Source organism: Rhamphochromis longiceps, linkage group LG20, assembly GCF_057381845.1.
Source record: "Rhamphochromis longiceps isolate RC_006_pf linkage group LG20, R_longiceps_female_GT1.1, whole genome shotgun sequence".
NCBI lineage: Eukaryota > Metazoa > Chordata > Actinopteri > Cichliformes > Cichlidae > Rhamphochromis > Rhamphochromis longiceps.
In genome coordinates, this window is record NC_140576.1 from 29549083 (window position 1) to 29573416 (window position 24334).

The 24334-nt window shown below is 42.6% G+C and overlaps 1 protein-coding gene across 1 annotated transcript; it reads right to left on the reverse strand.

Moving 5' to 3' along the window:
* Positions 1–1699: 1699 nt before the first annotated feature.
* Positions 1700–23559, reverse strand: LOC146645580 (uncharacterized). The gene is made up of 3 exons (XM_085392587.1): positions 23485–23559; positions 22863–23391; positions 1700–1815 (listed from the first exon to the last, which is right to left on the reverse strand). The coding sequence occupies exons 1-3, from the start codon at positions 23557–23559 to the stop codon at positions 1700–1702; spliced, it is 720 nt and encodes a 239-aa protein (XP_085248713.1).
* Positions 23560–24334: the final 775 nt, after the last annotated feature.

Sequence of the window (24334 nt, forward strand, 5' to 3'; positions counted from 1 at the left end):
CTGATAATCTCCCTCGATCTGGGGCTCCACGCAAGATCTCATCCCGTGGGATCAAAATGATCATGAGAACGGTGAGCAAAGATCCCAGAACCACACGGGGGGACCTGGTGAATGACCTGCAGAGAGCTGGGACCAAAGTAACAAAGGTCACCATCAGTAACACACTACAACGGCAGGGAATCAAATCCCGCAGTGCCAGACGTGTTCCGCTGCTGAAGCCAGTGCATGTCCAGGCCCGTCTGAAGTTTGCCAGAGAGCACATGGATGATACAGCAGAGAATTGGGAGAATGTCATGTGGTCAGATGAAACCAAAGTAGAACTTTTTGGTATAAACTCAACTCGTCGTGTTTGGAGGAAGAAGAATACTGAGTTGTGGATGATGGATGGACTCAGCACAGGGCACAGTCACAAAGGCAGCCAGTTACTTTAGAAATCTTTGCAGCATTGTCAGAAATCCTGGGGAAAATGTTGGAATAGCAGGAAACTGTCACGGTCTGCCATATGCTGCTCTGGTGGTTGTGCTCGCCTTCTCCGCCAGGGCGACACCTGGGGTTCTGTGCCATCCTGGATTCAACGCCCACACCATGCACACCTGCTGTTCATCCCAGCTGATTACTCCTGGCAGTATTTAAGGTCTCAGTGGAGTGTTGGTCCTTGCTTGATTGTTGTACTCACTTCAGTTAGTGTAGCCCCGGCTCTTTTCTGGTGCTTCTTTCCCGTGATGATCTGGATGGTTTACTAATTGTTGTTCTCCCACCTGTTTCCCTGGACCCTGCCTGGATGCATGAGGTGTGTGAGTGAGGCACAGCATGGATTTCTGGACTGAGTGTAGTAGTTAGCACAGATTGGTTGAAGAAGAGTGTGAGCAAGTGCTTTCCCGCCCAGCCCTGGACCTTCCCTCTGGACCCCTGGAACCCTCAACCTTCATTGACTGTATATACGTACATATCTCACCTGGTGCTGTAAAAAGAAACCCTGTTCTGCTTGCACAACTCTGAGTCCTGCATTTGAGTCCTGCCAGAAAACTCCCACAGCAGCCCAATTCCCTCATGAAGGGCGGCAGAGGACACAACCTAGAGTCTGCGGGATAAACCGAGAGGGCACTGGTGCGGGAGCTGGAGCTGGCGGAACTAGTCTAGCGAGTGTCTCTTGAGTAGCAGGTTTGGGTTTGAGTCTGACCCAAGGCCTATTGCTGCATGTCTTCCTCTCTCTCTCCATGCTTTACTGTCTCTATCAAATAAAGAAATGAATGTTGAAATTCATGCACTGATAAAAGTAAGTTTTACATTCTTACAAGAGAAGCACTCTGTTACTTAGGTCTGCCAATCATGCATCAATGTTTTGTGTTGGTCAGGGTCACATTAGAGCACATTACACTGCTAGCAACATAATCACAGCAGTGCTAATGTCGTTAATATTTTGTAACCTTTTTTAAATTATAATGAGTATTGCATTAAAGATATGAGAAAGAAAAGATATAGAGTAAACTCTGACTATAGGCTCTTTCTATAGCCATCTTTCAGTATTATTAACCTGGGACAGTTTAATGTATGTCCAAACGCATTTAAAAGAACTTCAATGAGGAGAGATCACCTGAAAGAATTGTTCATGATTTATTGAATTAGAGAAGGTGATGTATTTGGCAATTAGACCCCGATGACCCATCATGGTAGAAAAGAATCTCAGTGATTATAGGATTTAGGACACAATCCCACCGCTGATGGTGGTAAAGATGAAGACTGAGCCTTGAATGGAGCTCTGGCTGAGGTGTCTCAGGTGGGGATGATGAGGAGGTGGGTTGCACAAAAGAGAGTCTGAAAGGGGGAATGATGGAGAGCACAGATTGAAACCATATGAAGTGGAGGCTGATTGGCTCAAAGAAGGTGGCCAAGAAGATGATTGGACTAAAATGATGATTTCAGTATTGAGATTGACAATGTGGGAAAGTGGCAGTCATCTAAAGAACAGAAAAACAGCTGGACACCCAGGAAAGCAGGCAGATGAGTGATTATGATCTTATTTGGATCTTCCTTATTGAACTTACGCATAAGCTTCAAAATAATTTGATACCATTCCTGAAATCCTCACATGCATACATCACATAGTGTGCTGTATTCATGTTGGGAATGTGTAAAATAAATATGAAGGGGTTAAGGCGTTTCTTCATGTCTTTTGACATTAGCAAGGCCAGCAGGCAGGGTGGACTCAAGCACAGGTTCTGATGTGTTTATTTAAAGTGGAAATATTTACACAATGACACAATGCAAAAAAGGGGTGTAGTGGTACAGGGGCAAAGGGCATTCAAACACCCAAATACAACTACAGGCAACACTCTCTCTCACTGGGAAGGAAGTCTGGGAACCTGCACAGGGCAGAGACATGATCGGAATACACAAAAGCAGGAAGAGTGAGGGTTTCACTAACTAGGTAGCTTAATGATCAGGTGAAGAATGACGTTCGCTGATGAGATCAGCAGGAACAGCTGGTTGATTGTCACAGGTGTGTTCGGGCAGTGGCGGGAACCAGAGATAGAGTCCCACACACAAAAAACAGAAATAAACAAGCACAGATATAGAAAAGAGAAGAGTGAGAAAAAACAAAGAAGCAAGAGAAAGAAAATGGACTTATTAGAATCAACCAGAGATGAATGGCGGACCATATGATATATGATAATCAGTGATTCTTGAGATAAGGGGCAAAACATGTCTGCCAGATAAAACCCAATTTTGGGGTTAAAAATATGAATACAAGTGTTAACCCAACTGACTAAAAGACAATCCAGGGCAATGTTTATACAAAAAAAGTATGATTTTGCATTTTTTTTAATACATATGTATTAATTTAACCTCCTAGGACCTGGCGTCCACATATGTGGACATCACATTTTTGTTTATTTAGACCAAAATACTCAATTTTGCTCTAAGTAATGTAAAATTAAACATCATGGTTCTCGTCACTAAATATTTAAGTCAATACCTTATATAATATCAAAATATGCAATTGAAAATTTATTTTTGCATATTTTTTAAGTGATTAAAATCGTGTCCAGAGTTTTTCCAGCACCAACTCTGATAATAAAAAGCCAAAACAATCTTACTTTTAAATGTGGTATAATTAGTTTGAAAACATATGTGCATAAACAGAAGAACAGAGAAGCTACTAATAGTCAAAATAGCTGAAACAACTTAGTTTAAAGTCTAAGGAGCTTGGAACAAAAAGCGTCTGGACTTCTTAAGTGCTTGAAGATGTTTCACCTCTCATCTGAGAAGCTTCTTCAGTTCTAGGGTCCAATGGTGGAGAGTCCCAGATTTAAGCTCTGTGGGAGTAACCCACCAAGAGGGACAATGGACCCCTTAATGATCCTCTACCTAATCAGGGTCTCAGAGGAATGCTGTCTCATTTCACTCTGTACTGTACCACTGTACATGGATGAAATGACAATAAAATCAATCAAAATTTATTTATATAGCACATTTAAAAACAACAGTTTTGATCAAAGTGCTTCACAAGTTAGGAAATAAATAAAATAAGACAAATTTACCAAAAACAACACAAGACGAGACAAACATAGAAACCAACCAAATGATAATCAAACTATCTTACGTCAGAGCCAGAGTAAAAAGATGGGTCTTTAAACGAGATTTAAAAGACTGAACAGTCTCAGAAGAGCGAAAGGCAATAGGGAGGTTTTTCCACAGTCTAGGAGCTGCAATAGCAAAGGCACGATCACCTCTGGTTTTCAACCTAGACTTAGGTTGCATTAAGAGCATCTGGTTAGAAGATCTTAGGATTTTTAGGATTATACAAATGAAGAAGTTCTGTTAAATAGCTAGGGGCAGTGTTATTTAAGATTTTACAATAATGTTTAATATTTACGACGAGTTGAGTTTATACCAAAAAGTTCTACTTTGGTTTCATCTGACCACATGACATTCTCCCAATCCTCTGCTGTATCATCCATGTGCTCTCTGGCAAACTTCAGACGGGCCTGGACATGCACTGGCTTCAGCAGCGGAACACGTCTGGCACTGCGGGATTTGATTCCCTGCCGTTGTAGTGTGTTACTGATGGTGACCTTTGTTACTTTGGTCCCAGCTCTCTGCAGGTCATTCACCAGGTCCCCCCGTGTGGTTCTGGGATCTTTGCTCACCGTTCTCATGATCATTTTGACCCCACGGGATGAGATCTTGCGTGGAGCCCCAGATGGAGGGAGATTATCAGTGGTCTTGTATGTCTTCCATTTTCTGATGATTGCTCCCACAGTTGATTTTTTCACACCAAGCTGCTTGCCTATTGTAGATTCACTCTTCCCAGTCTGGTGCAGGTCTACAATACTTTTCCTGGTGTCCTTCGAAAGCTCTTTGGTCTTGGCCATGGCAGAGTTTGGAGTCTGACTGTTTGAGGCTGTGGACAGGTGTCTTTTATACAGATGATGAGTTCAAACAGGTGCCATTCATACAGGTAACGAGTGGGGGACAGAAAAGCTTCTTACAGAAGACGTTACAGGTCTTGTGAGAGCCAGAGATTTTCCTTGTTTGAGGTGACCAAATACTTATTTTCCACCCTAATTTACGAATAAATTCTTTACAAATCCTACCATGTGGATTCATGGATTTTTTTTTCACATTCTGTCTCTCACAGTTGACGTGTACCTCTGGTACAAATTACTGACCTCTGTCATCATTTTAAGTGGGGGAACTTGCACAATCGGTGGCTGACTAAATACTTTTTTGCCCCACTGTAGGGCCCAAAACACACAACAGCACACAACAGAAAAAGGGAGCAGAGGAGGCAGAATATTGCCCCATAGCGATAGAGAATGACCTCTCTGAAAGATAAGATTTAAACCATGATAAGGCTGTGCCCTTAAGACCAACTACTTGATCCAACCTTGATAATAGAATGTTATGATCTACTGTGTCAAACGCAGAATTCAGATCCCGTAAGACTAGAACCACAGAGCAATCTGAATCAGTGGTTAAAAGGAGATCATTAAAAACTCTTAACAAAGCTCTCTCATGTCGAGGCTTGAAGCCTGACTGGAATTTTTCAGTAATACCATTGGTATCTAAGCAGGTCTGAAGTTGTTTACAGACCACTTTTTCCAGGATCTTTGAGATAAAGGGAAGCTTAGAAATCTTAGTGGGAGAAACGTTTCCCCCACTGAAAACTTTTGGGGATTTGCTTACCTGGATGACTGAGCATGTATCAAGACGTTCCTTTATATGTGTGTGTTCCTTTTCTTTGCCTTCTGCATTAGAGGGAATGTTTTATGGTCCTGATTTCTCCAAGTTTGTGTTTCAGAGGGTGGTGGGAGTCAAAGAGTAGGTAGGACTGTGTGTGTGGGCTTCAGGTAAACTGCAATGTTGAGGTTTCCATTCTCTTCAATGTGCACAGCACTGTCCAGAAATTGCAAGGTATTATCCTGTTGTATCTTCCCTGCTGTGTGGATTAACCCAGTCAGTGTGAACAGTGAAAGTTTGTACTTCTTGGGTTTTTTTTTTGACCCATCCACTTATCTGTACCAGTCTTATCTGTCAATCAAATTTTGTCCGCTGATAACAATCATGTAATGTGTAATAGTAGAATATCAGTGTAACATGTGTTAGTGTTAATTTGCCCAGGAAGAAACAGACACAGCTGTTAAATGTTTAAATGTTAAATGTTCCTCTGTCACCAATGAATGCTGCACAGCTGTCTGCTCTCAGTGCCTCCCCCTGGCACTGCCCTCTGAACCCACTGAACCACCTGTAGCCAAACCACAGACCACAACCCGCTACACAAGCATTTGTGATAACTAGTAGTGAGTTTTTCAGATCACTGCTGTAGTCCATCTTTGATGAGTTGAACTGGTTCAACAGTCTCCTAACCCTCAATGGTGAGTTTAACATCTCACTATTGAATGCTGACACAGACAGGGGAGCAGTGAACAACTTAATGGGCATTTTTAAGTTGTTGAGCTGAGTGAGTGACCAAGAAAAGAGCCCAATGGCAGGCTGTTGCTCCAAGTTATACCACCTCACATTATAGATAGCTAGACTGAACTTCATTAATCCCTCAGGTAGGTTCCTCTGGGAAATTCAGTTTCCAGTAGCAGAACACCAACAAAAATTTGCATAGTAATAAAAGTTGAAATAAAGAATAAAGGGGAAAATATAGCATATCTAAACATCTATGAATACACAGTGCAGCAGCCAAAATGCTACTGCTTAGTCCCTGCCCTCCTTTGTCCTCCCCCTCCCCCTCCCCTACAGCGAGGAGTTAAACAGTTTGATGGCATGTGGGACAAGTTAGTTTTTAAATCTATTGGTCCTAGTCTTGGGCAGAAGCAAGCTGTTGCTGAGTGAACTCGCCTGGTGACAGTGGCAGAGGAGGACACACAAAAAAACCTGCCATACATTATGGACAATGTTCGATATGCTCTGCATATGATCATGAATAACCAGAGTGTCCAGCTTCATGCCGACCACAGAGCCACCCTTCCTGATTAGTTTTTTCCAGCCTGTGTGAGTCATTTTTTGCTGTGCTGCTCCCCCAGCACAAAACAGCATAGAACAGTACTCCAGCAACCACCGACTAGTAAAATATCCTCAGAAGGTTCCTGCAGATGTTGAAAGACCTCAGCCTCCTGAGGAAACACAGTCTGCTTTGGCCTTTTTCTTATACAGGTGCTGTGTGTTGTATGACCAGTTCAGTTTGTCGTCCACCCACAGCCCGAGGTGTTGACCACCTCCACCTCCTCATCCTTTATCTTAACTGATAGTGGACCTGGTCTGAACCTCCCGAAGTCCACAACCAGTTCCTTGGTCTTTGAGGTGTTGAGTTGCAGGTGGTAGGTGTGACTCCATGTAACAAAATTCCTCACTGCTGTCATGGTCCCCGTGCCTTGTTGGCTGACTCTGTGTAGGCGACATGTTTTGTTTTTGCTCTCTCTCCCTCTCTCTCTTTCCTCTCTGCCGGGGCGGTGCTCATTATGGGCTCCCACCACTAGCCAACGCACCTGTGCTCACCGTCACACCTGCGGCTGATTCCAGCAGATTGAAGATGGACCTGTGTTATTCTTCGCTGGATCATTGTGCCATCAGTGTCAGTCCCTCTGTAATCTGCAAGTCAGAGTCTGTGAGTTTCTTGAGATCGTTTTCTAATTAGACTTTTCTGTGCGTGTCTGTAGATCCACCCTGGATCTGTTTCCTGCGAAACCAACCAAGCGAGCGTGTGTGTAAAGAAACTCCTGAGGAGAGGAGCTTGTGTTGGACTAATTTCCCTTTTTCCTGGACCCTGGAGCCTCGGACCCTTGTCCCATGCCACACTGTGTATGTATCGTCACCTGGTGTTTCCAGTGTAAATAAACACACTGTCTTCCTTGCCAAGGATTTTGGGTCTGCGCCTGAGTCAGTTTCAAACCCGTGACGACTAGACTCCTGTACTCCTCTTCCTGAACATCCCAAATACACCCCATGATGGCTGTATCATCCACAAACTAAACCTAAAATCGTAGCCCAATGCGTCAGTGTCGTAAAGTCTAGTAACTCAAGATCATTGATCCTTTGATCAAACAGGTAAGTGGGGACTCCAGAGTGGAACTAATTCTATCCCTTAAAGGTATGTGTAAACACCTATTGCTGGATTGCAACGGAACAGAAAACTAAACTGAGAATGCAAAATGAATTAAACAGGCAGGCGAGCTAGCACACGGAACACACAGTGTAAAATAAGAACGACATGAATACACAGAAGGCTAACGAGGGACGTAGGAGCACACCGGGAACACAGCTAATACTACTAATAATAATAATGAGACGGGGAAAAGGGCAAACACAACATGATGCACACAGACGTCATGTTAACATAACAAAGAACTTGAACAATGTTGGGATTATATATGCTCAGTATAGACACATGAAAAGGGTTTGCAGTGTTTATAAATAAGCTAAAAGGCTCTGTGTAGAATTTAAAATGTATCTTATGGAATTGTAACATGGTAGACTAATGTGCCTGTATTAATTCATGTCCATATTTTTGTGTGACGTTGCTCTGGTTTGGGAGTGGTTGTGTGTGTGTGTGTGTGTGTCACATTTGTGGTGAGCTAATGGCTGTAATGGGGTTGGACTAATTAGAGGCAGGTGTAATTAATTGCACTGATACACTGGTCTACTTACAGCCCACACTACAAACACTGCTGTGTTACTTTGTCTCTCTGTGCAGGCCAGGACCTATTACACGCCGCAGCTTCAGGCAGTTGAGTTGCAGAGGCCGGAGTGATCACTGGCTGTCTACTTACAGGGTGGTGGGTCTCAGAGGACAACTGCTACCCCTGTTAAAGTGATGTGGAATGCATCTGGCTTTCTGGCATAGGTGGCTCTGGCCTTGGACTGTGTGTTTTTACTTTGTACGCAAATGGGACACTGGACTGTTTTATTTTTTATTTTTGGAGCATTGTATTAATAAATTACCTTGTAATTACCTTATTACCCGTCATCATTTTGCCCACGGCGGAGACGGTTGGTCGGACCTAGAATCTTTGTGTGTGTGTGTGTGTGTGTGTGTGTGTGTGTGTGTGTGTGTGTGTGTGTGTGTGTTACAGAATCATAAATACCTTTTTCAGGTTCTTTAAATCCGAGACTAATTTCTGAGATACAAAATGATAATGAGATATCTAAGAAGTCAAATCAAATCAAATCACTTTTATTGTCACATCACATGTGCAGGCACATGCGAGTGAAATTCTTGTGTGCGAGCCCCACAAGCAACAGAGATGTGCAAACACAACAACACAAACGAGCAAAATACGAGAATGGCCAACCTGAAACTAATAAATATATGTACAATATATAATAGTGTATGCATTTCTGGATGTGTATACTAAATATTTTCCTGTGTGTGTGTGTGTGTGTGTGTGTGTGTGTGTGTGTGTGTGTGTGTGTGTGTGTACACATTTTTACAAATTAAATAGTAAAAAAAAAAAAAAATAATAATAATAATAACAATAATAATAATAATAATAATAATAATAATAATAATAATAAAATATATAAAATATACAGAGTTGAATATGTGCAAAACAAGTGGCATTTATATACAGTATGGAGTGCATAATGTTGAAGTTCCAGTAGTGAAGCTGAGGTGTCTATGACGTGTTCAGCAGTCTGATGGCCTGATGGAAAAAGCTGTCTCTCAGTCTGCTGGTACGGGACCGGATGCTGCAGAACCTCCTTCCTGATGGAAGCAGTCTGAACAGTTTATGGCTGGGGTGACTGGAGTCCTTGATGATCCTCCCCGCTTTCCTCAGGCAGCGCTTCCTGTAGATGTCTTGGAGGGAGGGAAGCTCACCTCCAATTATCCGTTCAGAGCACCGCACTACTCGCTGGAGAGCTTTGCAGTTGTAGGCGGTGCTGTTGCCATACCAGGTGGTGATGCATCCAGTGAGGATGCTCTCAATGGCACAGTGATAGAAGGTCCTGAGGATGCGGGGGCTCATGCCGAATCTTTTCAGTCTCCTGAGAAAGAAGAGGCGCTGCTGCTGTTTTGTTTGTGTGTACTGACCACGTAAGATCCTCAGCCAGATGTACTCCAAGGAACCGGAAGCTGCTCACTCTCTCCACAGCAGCGCCGTTGATGGTGATGGGGGTGTGTACTTCTCTGCACCTCCGGAAGTCCACTATCAACTCCTTTGTCTTTGCGACGTTGAGGGTGAGATGGTTGTCTTGACACCAGTGGGTCAGGGCGCTGACCTCCTCCCTGTAAGCCGTCTCATCACCGTTGGTGATAAGGCCCACCACTGTAGTGTCGTCCGCAAACTTCACAATGATGTTGGAGCTGTTAGTGGCTGTGCAGTCGTAGGTGTAGAGTGAGTACAGGAGAGGGCTCAGTACACACCCCTGTGGAGCACCAGTGTTCAGTGTGATGGGGGATGAGGTGATGCTGCCCAGTCTGACCACCTGGCGTCTGTCAGACAGGAAGCTAAGGATCCAGCTGCAGAGGGAGCTGCTCAGTCCTAGATCCTGCAGTTTCCTGTCCAGCTTCGAGGGAACGATGGTATTGAATGCTGAGCTGTAATCTACAAACAGCATTCTCACATACGTGTCTCTCCAGGTGTGACAGGGCAGTGTGTAGTGTCAGGGATATGGCATCATCAGTGGACCTGTTGTGGCGGTATGCAAACTGTAGAGGGTCCAGTGAGTCGGGTAGTGCAGAGCAGATGAAGTCCCTGACCAGCTTCTCGAAGCATTTGCTTACGATGGGGGTCAGGGCTACAGGTCGCCAGTCGTTCAATGAGGAGATGGTGGAGGATTTGGGTACAGGGACGATGGTGGCCATTTTGAAGCAGGCTGGGACTACAGACAGAGAGAGGGAAAGGTTGAAGATGTGCGTGAACACTCCAGCCAGCTGAGCCGCGCATGACTTGAGGACGCGGCCGGGAATCCCGTCCGGACCAGTAGCTTTGCGCGCGTTCACCTTCCTGAAGCACTTCCGCACATCCTCCTCAGACACAGTGTGCGCACTGACGTCATCCGCGGTGCGCACACTGTCCGGTCTCATGGTGTTCGCTGCGTCGAATCTAGCGTAGAATACGTTTAGATCCTCACACAGAGAGGCCGTGGTCTGCGGTGTGCTGGTTTTCCCTCTAAAGTCTGTGATCGTGTTTAGTCCCTGCCACATACTCCGAGGGTTGTCAAACTGTTGCTCCACCCTGTCCCTGTACTCACGTTTGGCTGCTTTGATCGTGAAATGGTATTTTAAAGACTGGCACATGAAATTGATGCTGCTGCCACTAGAAATCCCCATCAAAGAAACCCACTCTTTAAATCAGCCTTGGATACTCTCATTTTTTTAATTGAGCTTTTATTTGTCATGAAAATCTTTTAATGCTGGTGAAAGGGGAATATTCACTGTATGTTTCAAGTTCTGGGACTAATCAACTGTGATTAAAGCTTATGTACTGTATGGTAATTAGCTGTCGGGCACTGCAGTCTTGTTATTTGTTTGCTCTTTCTATAAATGCATATAAAGTCAGACAGGCATCAAAAATCTTGAGCCAAGCAAGCATTGTTTTTGGCAATCAACACACTGTCTCCTAATCTTACTGAGAGTGGGGAAAAAACCACCTTTCCGAATGTTCCTGTGATTAGATATTTTCTCCTCAATATACTTAAAAATGAAATCCCTCAACATAGGTGTACCCTAAAAACCATCAAAAGGAGAATCAATACCAAGGTGCATCAGACAATCTGAAAAGTGTGGTATTTGAATTTCTAAGTAGTCAATGGTAACTATGGTATTATTTCTAAAATACTAATTTTTAAAAAGACAACATTTAATATACTTTTCAGCTAACTTGGAAGGCTGTTTAACTTTAACCACATATTTGACCATGCATTTCATATAACCTTTTTCTCTCAGGGTGGTTTTAAATTTTATCCATTATTCAGGCTATTTAAAAATGCAATTTATGAGGATATGCATGAAGACCTACAATGCTGTTAGGTCATTTGCAAAGCTGTTATCAGGTCAAATTGTCATGGTCCTGGGTCGTGCGACCCAGTGTTTTGTGTTTAACTTATTTTGATGATTATCGTTTATTGTTTGTTTAGGTTCACTAGGTAGTCCAGCCAGTTGTATGTGTTACCCTCGTATCAAGCCTCCCTTGCCCTTCGTGTGTTTATGTCTGTGTGTCTTGTATTGTCAAGTTCATGCTGTCAGTTATGTCATCTCCCCTGTACTAAGTTTCCCTGGGTCGTGAGTCCTGTCTGCGTGGTTATGTTTAGTTCTTGTCATGTCTAATTTCCATGTTTCCTGTTTTACTTTGTAAATCTGTATTCATGTCAGTGTATTCAGTTGCACCCTCCTGTCCTGTCGTTAGGTTCATGTGTGTCAGCTGTGATCCCATGTGTGGCCACTTCCCCTGATCATCCCTCATGTGTATTTAGTCTCTGTGTTTCATGTAGTCTGCGTCACGTCGTCTGTGTTCCTACCCTCCATGTCCTCCCGGTCAGTCTGTACAACATTGTCATGGTTTTCTGAGTCTCCTTAGTTTATCAGTACCTGTTTCCCAGTTTAGTTTAGGTTCAGTTTTAGTCACGATGTTTCTGCTTTGTGTTGAGACCTGTCATCAGCCACAATAAAGGCTCGCTTTCAGTTGAAGTTTACTCCGGTCCACTCTCTTGTGTTTGCATCTGGGTCCACCACACACACCCCTGCACGGTCTGTCCCCTCAGACCGTGACACAAATGTATTGGAAAACGCCACATAACAATGAATGCAAAGGATAAGGGACTGCAGAGTCTGCTGCCATACTGAAAATTTTAATTAGTTAACCTTACTAAGAAAAACAGTCGGATTGCCTTGGGGGAAGAAGTTTGTAAAGAATAGAATATGAAATGTCTGTACAGGGAGGACAGAGAACTGACCCAAGGCTTTGTGGACTGGTACCAGCAGAACTACTGCCAGATCAGCACTAGGAAAACCAAGGAGCTGATGATAGACTTCCACAGGCACAGACACCCTCTGCAACTACTAAATATCCAAGGTATGGACATTGAGGCCGTGGACAGCTACAGGTACCTTGGTGTTCATCTGAACAATAAACTGGACTGGACTCATAATTCCAGTCCTCTACAGGAAAGGGCAGAGCAGGCTGTACCTGCTGTGGAAGCTCATGATAAGATTTCTTAAAGGGACTCAGGCACAAGCCGGGTTTTCCTTAGTCAGAAGGGTCCGTCGGGAAACAGGGGTCGGGAAGAAGTGCTCCACACTTTCTGTCCAAATCCAACTCTCCACTGCCGCACCTCAAGTAGTCTGGTAATCACGTCCAGGGAAAATCTACACACACAAAAAGGTCCGATTAAAGAAAGAGTCACACACAGATTCTGATTTGTAGGTTCACGGGTTGACTGATGCTGATAGCTCAATGATCCAGCGAAGACTAGTGTAGATCCGCCATCTTAAATAGTGCGGCAATCAGCTGGGATCGGCGACCAGTGTGGTGATGAGCGCAGGTGTGTAGGCCAGCAGCGGGAGCCCGCAATGAGGATCACTGCGGCGAAAGCGAGAGGGAGGAGGGAGAGAGCGAAAACAAACATGTTGCCTAACAGAGAGTCAACCAGAGAGACACAGGGACCATGACAGCTCAGGTCTTCTATGACTCTTTGGTGGCCTCAGCCATCTTTTACGGTGTGGTCTGCTTGGGCTGCAGCATCTCTGCTGGGGACAGGAAGAGACTGAACAGGCTGATCAGAAGGGCCAGCTCTGTATTAGGATGCCGTCTGGACCCAGTGGAGGTGGTGAGTGACAGGAGAATGACGGCTAAGCTGTCATCCCTGTTGGACAACATCTCCCACCCCATGCAGGAGACTCAGCACTGAGCAGCTCCTTCAGTGGCAGGCTGCGGCACCCACGATGTGGGACGGAGAGATTTCACAGTTCTTTCCTCCCCACTGCTGTCAGACTCTACAATATGGACTTCACAGCTGACCAAACACACACATCCACACATGTGCAATAACACTTAGTGTAATTCTCTTTTTCTGACAACATTGTATTTTATTCTATTGCATATGGTGTTTTATTGTATTGTGTATATAGTATCTTGTTCTTATTATCTTATCCTATTCCTGTGTTTTTCTAAATTTTTGCTGCTGTAACTTTGCACTGTCCACTTTTCTGCTGTGACACAAATTTCCCACATGTGGGACTAATAAAGGTCATCTTATCCTAACAAAGGATTAGATTTTTACACTCAAGTTTAAATAGCTTTAATGATTGGGGCAGGCTGGGTTATTTTGCCTTTGTTTCCCTTTTTTTCTAATAAGTCTCTATCTTTCACATGAAGCTGTAACTCTACCATTGGGGAGTATTGCTTTGTCTGTCCTTCTCACACCTGCTCTGAATCTTGAACAATCAAACCCAGAAGTATTTGAAGGCTGGGTGAGCAGCATATCTCTGCCAGATTGTCCTCACTATTTTGGTGGTAATCAGGCTCTGTTATTTGTAAAATGCTTGATAGTTTTCTCCTTTAATCAGTGTCATTGTCTTGTCTGCATTTCACTTGTGATGGGCAAAGCAAGGCTTTGTAAAACACTGAAACATTTGAACAGTTCTGCTGGAATGGTATTGAGTTCCCCTTTTGAACATAAGGTACAACACATACAGGCTGTATCCCAATTCAGGGTCTGGAGCCTTGGAGAACGTGGTCTTCATGAGCTGAAAAGGCCAGAAGTGCAAGCCTTGTAGGCTTGTGAAATGGGACGGTCTAGCCTTCAAATTTGTGTCACCAGCTGTACACGCCCTTACCACTTCTCCTGATCAGAGAAATGGATGAGGAAAACGTACTCACTACTCTCGTCTGTCTGCTACTTGAAGAGCGACTAAAACAAAACCACGTTCAGGTACAGTGAAAAATACATACTGATACTGACATTTGAAGCGTGTATTTGAAAACGGTTCACTAGCTTAAAACTCCAATATTTACTACTGTAGACATGATTTTCTCATAGGAGTATTTGGGCCATCATCCTTTACAGTGAACCAGTACATTTTAGTACATTTCCCTCAAGTATAATAATGAAAACAAGTAAAGTCATATTTTAAACTACAACAACAGGAACATCCATAATGATGCCAACAATAAAACAATTCCTGTCATTTTCCATATTTCCCTTCACCAGACCAGACCCCTGTACTGCAGGATTAACCTGAGTATCCTAGTCCTGAACAGGTTTTTCAATGATGAGGACACTAGGCCCAATTTTTGCCTGAGCAAGGGAGTCTCTGAAAGTGCTGCTAAGCTCCCTCCTTTTGAATGCTCTGCCAGGCCTTTACCGCAGCGCTTTGCAGTTGATGTTTGTTTGTGAGCCTGTCTGTCCGATGTGTTGTCTTCAGCAAGTGAAATACACGCTCAGTTGAGTTAAGATCAGGTGACTGACTTGGATATTCAAGAATATTCCACTGCTTTGCTTTAATAAACTCCTGGGTTGCTTTGGCTGTATTTTTTTGGTACATTGTCCAAGCCATCACACTGCCTTTGCTGTGTGCTTTTTTGAATGCTTTTTTCCAGAACTGTGCTGGCTTTTTTAGATATTTTGAGGCAATCTATCTTTTCCGTTCTTGAGGCCTATGAGTGACTTGCACCTTGCAGTGAACCCTCTGTATTTACTTTCATGCAGTCTTCTCCTTAAGGTACATATAAGATATCGATATGCCTACCTCCTGGAGCTTCATTCACTTAGCTGATTGTTGTGAAGGGGTTTTTAATCTGCATGGAAATGATTCTGCAATCATCCACCACTGTTCTCTTCCGTGGACATCCAGGTGTTTTTGGACCAGTTCACCAGTGTTTTGTCTTTTTCTCAGGATGTACCAAACTGTAGATTTTGCCACTCCTAATATTGTAGCAATGTCTTGGATGTTTTTTTTCTGTTTTCGTAGCCTAAGGATGGCTTGTTTCACCTGCATTGACCGCATGTTGTGTTTTCATAGCAAAATCTCTCAAATGCAAGCACACCACACCTTTTTATCTGGTTAATTGATAATGGCATAACAAAGAAATTGCCCACAAAGGCAGGTGCGGATCTAGAGAAATGTTCTTAGGGTGGCATGAGGGTGGCAAAGAAATCAAATGGGGTGGCAAAATTAAAGCCTTTTTTTTCAAACACATATGCAGGTGGTTATATATGGTTAAAATAATTCAAATGCAGTAAGTATACACGTTTTTCATATAAATACAGTCTATAACTTAATAATTGTCTGTAGCCCACATAATTAAAAAACCAAATCCTACGTGTTGACTTTTTTTTAAATTGGTCGACATGGTACATTTTTCCACTGATAGGAAAGAGGTGTTTTTTTCCCCTTTTTTTTCCTTTACTGTTTTTGCGCTGCCCTTAGAAAACGCTTAAAACACACACAAACGTGATGACAGTATTTAGAAAAAAGTGTGGCTTATATATATATATATATTATCATAACTCTGGATTTACAGAGTCAGAGTGGCTGCAGCTTGTTGCTATGTCAGCTTAGATCAGTCATGTGATTTGGAGGTGCAGCGTGTCTGTGGACCAGGGTGCAGCGTGTCTGTGGAGGGTTAATAACACTCACCTTCTTCCATTTCCAGAGTGTAACATCCAACCACCTGTGTAAAAGCGAAATTCCCATGGTGTTGTTCAAAATGTGCTCTGGCACAATCATAAGCATGCTTGCTACTGAAAACAAGAAAAAAGCTGGTCCTGCTATGGGCTGAACCATTTGTAAATGGTGGGGGGGACACTATGCAATATATTCAGTTTTAGCATTTATATTCACTGTTGACTGTAACTACACTCAAACTGTTCATGCTATCTTATTTTAATAAACAACACTGTCATATGAAAACTGGGGTGGCACTTGGGTGGCAAGGGATCATTTTAGGGTTGCACTTGCCACCCCATGCCACCCTTCTAGATCCGCCCCTGCACACAGGTCCACGAAGAGCCTTTGATTTCCAATTGTCCAATTACTCTTAGTCCCTTCGAAAAGGGCGTGGCACATGTTAAGGAGTTGAAGCTCCTAAACTCTTTGTTCAATTTAAATGTGGGTGCCGTCATTTGAAAGCTGAGAGTCCACAAATTATGACCATGTTCATAATATAACTATAATTGGAATATGTTTCAGTAAACATGTAAAAACAAAATTTGTGTCAGCGTCTAAATATATATAGGGAGTGCAGAATTATTAGTCAAGTTGTATTTTTGAGGAATAATTTTATTATTGAACAACAACCATGTTCTCAATGAACCCAAAAAACCCAAAAATATAACATCTGCACATTCACAAATATACATTTCTGACATTCAAAAACAAAACAAAAACAAATCAGCGACCAATATAGCCACCTTTCTTTGCAAGGACACTCAAAAGCCTGCCATCCATGGATTCTGTCAGTGTTTTGATCTGTTCACCATCAACATTGCGTGCAGCAGCAACCACAGCCTCCCAGACACTGTTCAGAGAGGTGTACTGTTTTCCCTCCTTGTAAATCTCACATTTGATGATGGACCACAGGTTCTCAATGGGGTTCAGATCAGGTGAACAAGGTGGCCATGTCATTAGTTTTTCTTCTTTTATACCCTTTCTTGCCCGCCACGCTGTGGAGTACTTGGACGCGTGTGATGGAGCATTGTCCTGCATGGAAATCATGTTTTTCTTGAAGGATGCAGACTTCTTCCTGTACCACTGCTTGAAGAAGGTGTCTTCCAGAAACTGGCAGTAGGACTGGGAGTTGAGCTTGACTCCATCCTCAACCCAAAAAGGCCCCACAAGCTCATCTTTGATGGTACCAGCCCAAACCATCTTCACCTTGCTGGCGTCTGAGTCGGACTGGAGCTCTCTGCCCTTTACCAATCCAGCCACGGGCCCATCCATCTGGCCCATCAAGACTCACTCTCATTTCATCAGTCCATAAAACCTTAGAAAAACCAGTCTTGAGATATTTCTTGGCCCAGTCTTGACGTTTCAGCTTGTGTGTCTTGTTCAGTGGTGGTCGTCTTTCAGCCTTTCTTACCTTGGCCATGTCTCTGAGTATTGCACACCTTGTGCTCTTGGGCACTCCAGTGATGTTGCAGCTCTGAAATATGGCCAAACAAAAGTACAGTTTTTAAATTTAACCCTAACCCTTGTGCGTGTTTTTTATTTTGACAGCGAATGCGCACCTGCGGACCACTTATGTGCAGCCCTGGTTATTTAGCTCGTCATATTGCAGCCACAGAAATTATTTTGTCCATGAAACCATAAAGCTGCCCTTTCTTTTTGCCTTATAGTCTGATTTGTCATAACTTCTCCGTTTTGTGGTAAGCTTTTCTTTGGCTGTCACTTCTTCACCCTGACCTGTCTTATTTGGCTTAGCAGAAATAAAATATAAATCCTGCTGCTTTTACACACGCACTCACATAAGCTCAGCGATTCTCTGCGCGATCAACCTCTCACATGTTTAAGCTTGCTGCGGGAGATTTCACTTGTCATGTTTGCATAGTAAGCTAACGATTAATAAGACGATGTCAGAGGAATTGGTGCACAAATTATCATCACTCACCAATCAGTGCTGTCGCTCTCTATACACAGTTCGCACGATTGCAAAGTGAAAGCAAAAAAAACAAGTGCAAATTCAAACGCGATTTCAATATGTCACATTGACAGTGGCTCACCGATGCCAATGACATAATTAGCCAGCTACATTTCTGAAAGAATGCAAAAGCATTGACATATATTTTTCCTTCCTACAATAGCCCGACGGGCAGGGAAGAGAGATTTTGGTAGCCCGAATGGAAAAATCGCTAGCCCCAGGACGTCGGGCTAGCGATATTGCAAGCCCTGTATCTGATTGAGGAATCACTCATCTTTGGAAAAGAGAGTTTATTACAGAGAAATGTCTCTTTCCAAAATAAAAGCTATACTATCCGCTTCTTCTCTGCTATATTCTCAGCAGCATAAGGAGAATCACGTGCTAACAGCTGTCTAAATGACTCGGCTAAAGTTAGTAGCATGCTTGTTGTTTTTGTCTTTGCACTAGGATGATGTCGGCGTAAATGTGCAGTCATATTTGTTGTGTTCCCACTAGTGCTTTCAGGTTAATCTCGTTGAAATGACCTTAACGCCACAACACGGCAAATCTCCGTTAACGAGCTACCGCCGATCGCCCCGTGCATGGGGCTAGACGGCCAACACGTTAACGAGCTAACACACTAGTTCCCACCCATGTAATTGAGCATTGCATGGCACATCCAACATACTGTTTTACTTTAGTCCATGACTCGCTTACCTTCAGGGTCATACGTCACATGAAAACCAAAATAATTCCAAACGCCAGATCTGAATGAGGGTGGGGGAGGTCCATGTTGCAAGGAGAGCTTAACTTCTGTCTCGCTAGCTTGCCCTGCGCTCTTCTTTCTGACTATGCTGTCTGTGTTGAGCGCTCAGTGGATCTGCGCTCGACAGTGCAGCCTAGGCGGAGTAGTCGAACGCAGATTCACTGAGCGCTCCACACAGACAGCATCGTCAGAAGGAAAGTTGATAAAATAAATTACAAATGTTGTATTGTTCGATACATATGCGTACCGAACCGAAAGCACTGTATCGAATGGTTCAATATCGATACGAATATCGTTGCACCCCTAGTAAGTATATTACAGAAATGGGTCTATTATGGTATGTTATAATGTACATGGTATGAAGTATGTTATGAATATTCTATAACTATAAGTATGTACAGGCTGTAGTGAGTACAAGCTATGTACAGGCTATGAACAGGATATAAATATGAAATAAAAAACTACAGAAATCTGAGATATACAGTTATACAGAAATGTGAACTATTCAAGTTATAAACAGTTGTAGGATTAAAAATTATCGTATGTACACAATGATTATTTACACAGAACTATACAGTAGTGCAGTTAAGATAAGTGAGATATGTGGATAATTTCTACAGAGGCTATATCAAGTGCTAGTGGTTGTGAGTGGTGGTTCAGTCCATGTTATTATATATGTCCATGTTTAAATAAAATGGAATAAACTGAATTGAATTGGAACTGGGACAAGTGAGCCATGTGGCTTGCCTTGCCTTGGTCGGAGAGGGATGTACAGCGTGTCGGTAAAGTGCCAAAGGGGTACACATTGTGCTATGGTGGATTCGGGCTGGTTCAAATATTGGACATTTGGACAACATTCAGTTCTCAAAAGCCCAGCAGCACTTGTTCAATTCCCAGATGTTTACATATTGCAAAGAAGAGGGGATGATACACAGTGGTATTCATTCACGTACCCAGATATGTTTGAGACAAGTTGGTGCCATCAAATTCAAAATGACCAAAAGTCCCACTTTAAACAGTACATATTGTTAGTTTAAAAATTTGATTTTTTGTTGTTTGTTTTTTTCATTTTCTGTGTTCTTCTGCTGTTAATAAAATATGAGTTGGAAATCACTGCACTGCATTTGGGTTTGTTTTTTTAAAAAAAAACACATTACACAAACTCCCAGTGTTTTGGGGACTGGGCTTGTACATGTAGACAAGTATGTAACTGCAGACTTCTGCACCCCAAACCCATCTGGCCTGCTTGGATTGCTGAAATGTACTGCAGTGCAGCCAGTGTTCCCTTTGTGTACCCAAGAGAAAATGGCAAATAGAAATGCCAGGTGTGTTTTGCAGAATGAAGATAAAATGACATCAGTTTAATAAGCTCCCACAATTTCCAAAGCCCTACCAGGAGGCAAAATGATGAAAAGCTGTGGGGTGGTTGACTCACTTGTGTGGAGCTGGAAACTTTTATTTAACCCAAGTTAATTAGATATGTTCATCTCTTTCATCAAGGCCACCTTTCTCTACTAAGGTTCCATAACTCGATCTGGCATAATGGCAATGAACAGGCATTTTGGCTCCGGTGTCAATCACTAACACTGCTCTGTTTTAACTTGCTTCTTTTGTTGCACATTTTTATTCATCGGCCATCATTCTTGTAAAGAAGCAGAGAAAGGTTTTTCAGATTAATTGGATCAACGATTAAGTGGGAGGCATCCCACCCCGCTGAGCAGAGACAATAGCAGAAGAAAGGGTAAATGCAGGCGCCAGCTGAAAATTGACACTTGAATTAGATAATGAAGAATAGAGGGTAGAAGAAAAGAAAAGAGGCCCATCGGTGTGAGGTCTTCAAGGAGGTGCAGACTTTAACTTGTCTGGTATATTTTATATATATATATATATATATATATATATATATATATATATATATATATATATATATATATATAATTTATAATAAATAATTTAGACAGTTTTTTTTCCTGGACACACAGCATTATGACCTTGAATCAACAGAACTTACATTGGATAGATTCAGCAAAACATATTAAAATGAGAGATTACCATTGCAGTGTAATCCCTCGTCTGTCTGTCATCATAGTGTTCAAACTCCACAGATCTCCATTTGAGTTATCTCAATTTACCTGCAATCCACACGCTTTAAAGGATTCACAGCCAAAATCCTAGTCCCAGCTCATAATTATACAGAACCCCCCCCACCCCCACCCCTGCTTACAAGCCGTAACCCTGCATGGTTGACCACACCTGCTTGATTTTGCTTGGCTCCAGTTTCCTTCTACAGTCCAAGGTCATGTTTATTAGGTTAACTTAATTCTAAATTGGCCATAGGTATGGAATCCGCTTAAAGCACCATAATTTATCCAGGACCTTATTTTATGCAGTCAAGGCACATATAACACTTAACTGCATAAAATAAGGTCACATTGTCCCAAATGATATGGGATGCTCTGCCTGCTCGCGATGTCTCTGCTCAAGCAAAGCATCCTGTAGACCATCCAGGAATGTTGCTAGAAGTTCGGTGTTGTATGGCCCAACAGTAACATGACAGCGGAGAACCCCATAGCTGCTGATGGCAGCACAGTTACATTTCCACCACGCTGGCCAGGCAGTTCAATAATGGCATGTTGAGCTATGACATTGTAACCTTTCCTTCTCCTTTTTCCGAGATTCAAAATAAATTTTGTCTTCTATATTCCCTTGCTGCAGTTCATGCAGTCAAATTGCATTATTCTGATGGACCATATCCACAATAAGTGTCTCCTGGTGACGTGAGCACATGTGTGTTCTTCCACCCTCATGTGGCCGTCTTTCAATTCTAAACAAAATACCATTTAGTTATAAGTATACTTGTATATACAGCACATGTATACATTATACTATTTCATTTACAAAACTAAAATTAGAATCTTTGAGCTTGACTCAATGGTTAGGCCTCATGAATATATCTTTGTGGATGAAGCTGGATTCAATCTAGCAAAACGCAGAAGAAGAGGTTGCAACATGTGTTTTCAATTTTGAGTGGTAGTGTGTTACAGTTGTTTCTGATGGCTTAAGCAATTTTTTTGTAACTATTGCCTATTTTTGCAAAACTCTACACACAAATAATAAAACCCTTCACCAAATCAGCAAAACATTGTAGTTTTCTTGCAAAAGCAATAAAAAGCTGTGACAGCACTGAGCAGCTCCTTCAGTGGGAGACTGCGGCACCCACGGTGTGGGACGGAGAGATTTCGCAGGTCTTTCCTCCCCACTGCTGTCAGACTCCACAACAAAGACTTTAACTGAACAAACACACACATCCACACATGTGCAATAACACTAAGTGCAATAATCTTTTCTGGCATCGTTGTATTTTTACTCAGTTGTATATAGCATTCGTATTCTATTTTTATCTTATTGTATATTTTTATTCTATTTTATTCTACTGTATATAGTATATTATTTTATTCTATTCTGTACAGCTGTGTACTGTATTTATTCTTATTGTATTCTAATTTTTGCGTCATAACTTTTGCACTGTCCACTTCCTGCTGTGACAAAACAAATTTCCCACGTGTGGGACCAATAAAGGTTATCTTATCTTATCTTATCTTAACTCTTGCTTAACTCTCCAAACCTTTGTAAAAATAGTATTTTCATATCAAACAGTTAACACAAGCCATCACATTAATAAGCACACAATGCACCAACTACACACTGATAGTATGAATAAAAAAACACATCTGGCTTTTGCTTTCTCTGTGCACAAGGTAGGCTATGTCAGTTTGAGGTCATAGGTCCATAAACATAGAGGGATCCAAACTTCAAGTACTGGTGTTTATTCACACACATCAAAACAAACACAAGTGCTTATTTCCAAGTCAAATCAAAATAGTATTTTCCCTGAGGAAAAAAGAGCAATCAGTCTACATCGCGTCATCTCTCCGGCCACAAAATTTCGTCTACATCACATGCAAAGTCCTCTAGTCCAAGGCACCGGGGAAAATATCTTCTGGAATGGCGCATCCAGGCCTGACATGATGGCTGGTCAATATCCCCATATGCCTCCTCCATTGCCTGTAAAAGGGCTATGCGTTGATGGGGATGACAGTCATAGACCTTCCAGCGCAAGGCAGAGAATAACTCTTCAATTGGATTCAAGAATGGAGAGTATGGGGGGAGGTTGAGTACAGTGAAGAGTAGGTGATCTGTAAACCAGTTGCAGACCCAAGCAGCCCTATGGAAACTAACATTGTCCCATATGATGACGTATCTGGTCTGCTCTGGTCTCTGAACATTAGTGAGCATGTCATGTAAGGCGTCCAGGAATGTAATAATGTGTGCAGTGTTATATGGGCCCAGGGTTGCATGATGGCGAACAACACCATTTTGACTTATAGCTGCACACATAGTTATGTTACCATCACGTTGTCCTGGGACATTGATTATGGCACGGTGTCCAATGATGTTCCTGCCACGTCTCCTTTTCTTAGTGAGGTGAAAACCAGCCTCATCCACAACAAACTGCTCATGACCCATGGCATCTGCCTCTAGCTCCATCACTCTCTAGACAAGACAAAACAAATTCAGCACAGCAGGCACATGCACAGCACTACAGTATACACTTCCAGATTCAGTACCAATGCTACTATAGCTTACCTGCACATAGTCATATCGCAGCTGTTGTACACGTTCACTGTTTCTTTCCAAAGGTACTCTGTAGATTTGTTTCATTCGGATTCTGTTGTGGGCAAGTACACGACCTAATACAGAAATGCTCACATTTTGTGTTTTGGAAGGTGGTGTCATCCACAATTATGCGCTGATGAATTTCGTGTAGCCTTATGGAATTATTTGCAATCACTATATTGACTATATGGGTTCCTTGGTCTGCAGTGAGCATTCTTCCTCTGCCCCCAGCATCTGGTAACAATTTCAGTATTTTTACATCTATGGTATTGTTGTGTTTTTCAGTAGCATATGGCAGTGCTACAAATCTTAGTGCAAAGTGACTGTACTAACCGACTCTGATTTCGAAATGTCCTTATGATGCTTGCTACAGTGTAGCGGCTCAAGTTAGGCTGAACCCGTTGGCCAGCTTCCCTCAGGGTCATTCCATGGTTGATTACATGATCCACTATTGTAGCTCTGATGTCATCAGTAATTCTATTTCTTACTCTTCTTACCCTTCCTCCTCCCTCTCCTCGTCCTCCTCTTGCTCCTCCTTGTCCTCTTCCTCTAACGTCACCTCCTTGTCCGTGTTGTCCTCTTCGTCCTACTTCTTCACCTCCACGTCCTCTTCCTCGGCCTCCTCTAATTCTCACTCTTCCTGCTCCCTCCATTGTACTCCACACGGACAGCTTACCTGTAGCTTATTTATAGTGCTTAGGCTGATTGCAAATTGAACTAATTATCTAAAACAGTTTTCACATGTGACAGTGTGCCAGACAGTTGGCAAAATAGTGTAAATAATAGCCATAAATGTGTATAGTCTTGCTAGGAGTGTGTT

What these genes read in the sequence shown, in the direction of transcription:
- LOC146645580 (XM_085392587.1), bottom strand. Translation starts at nt 23,559, where the DNA reads ATGAAACAAATCTACAGAGTACCTTTGGAAAGAAACAGTGAACGTGTA. An exon ending in TGCGATATGACTATGTGCAG is followed by an intron (nt 23,392 to 23,484) that starts GTAAGCTATAGT and finishes TGTCTTGTCTAG; the next exon opens with AGAGTGATGGAGCTAGAGGC. An exon ending in GGATATTGACCAGCCATCAT is followed by an intron (nt 1,816 to 22,862) that starts GTCAGGCCTGGA and finishes TCCCCCTTTCAG; the next exon opens with ACTCTCTTTTGTGCAACCCA.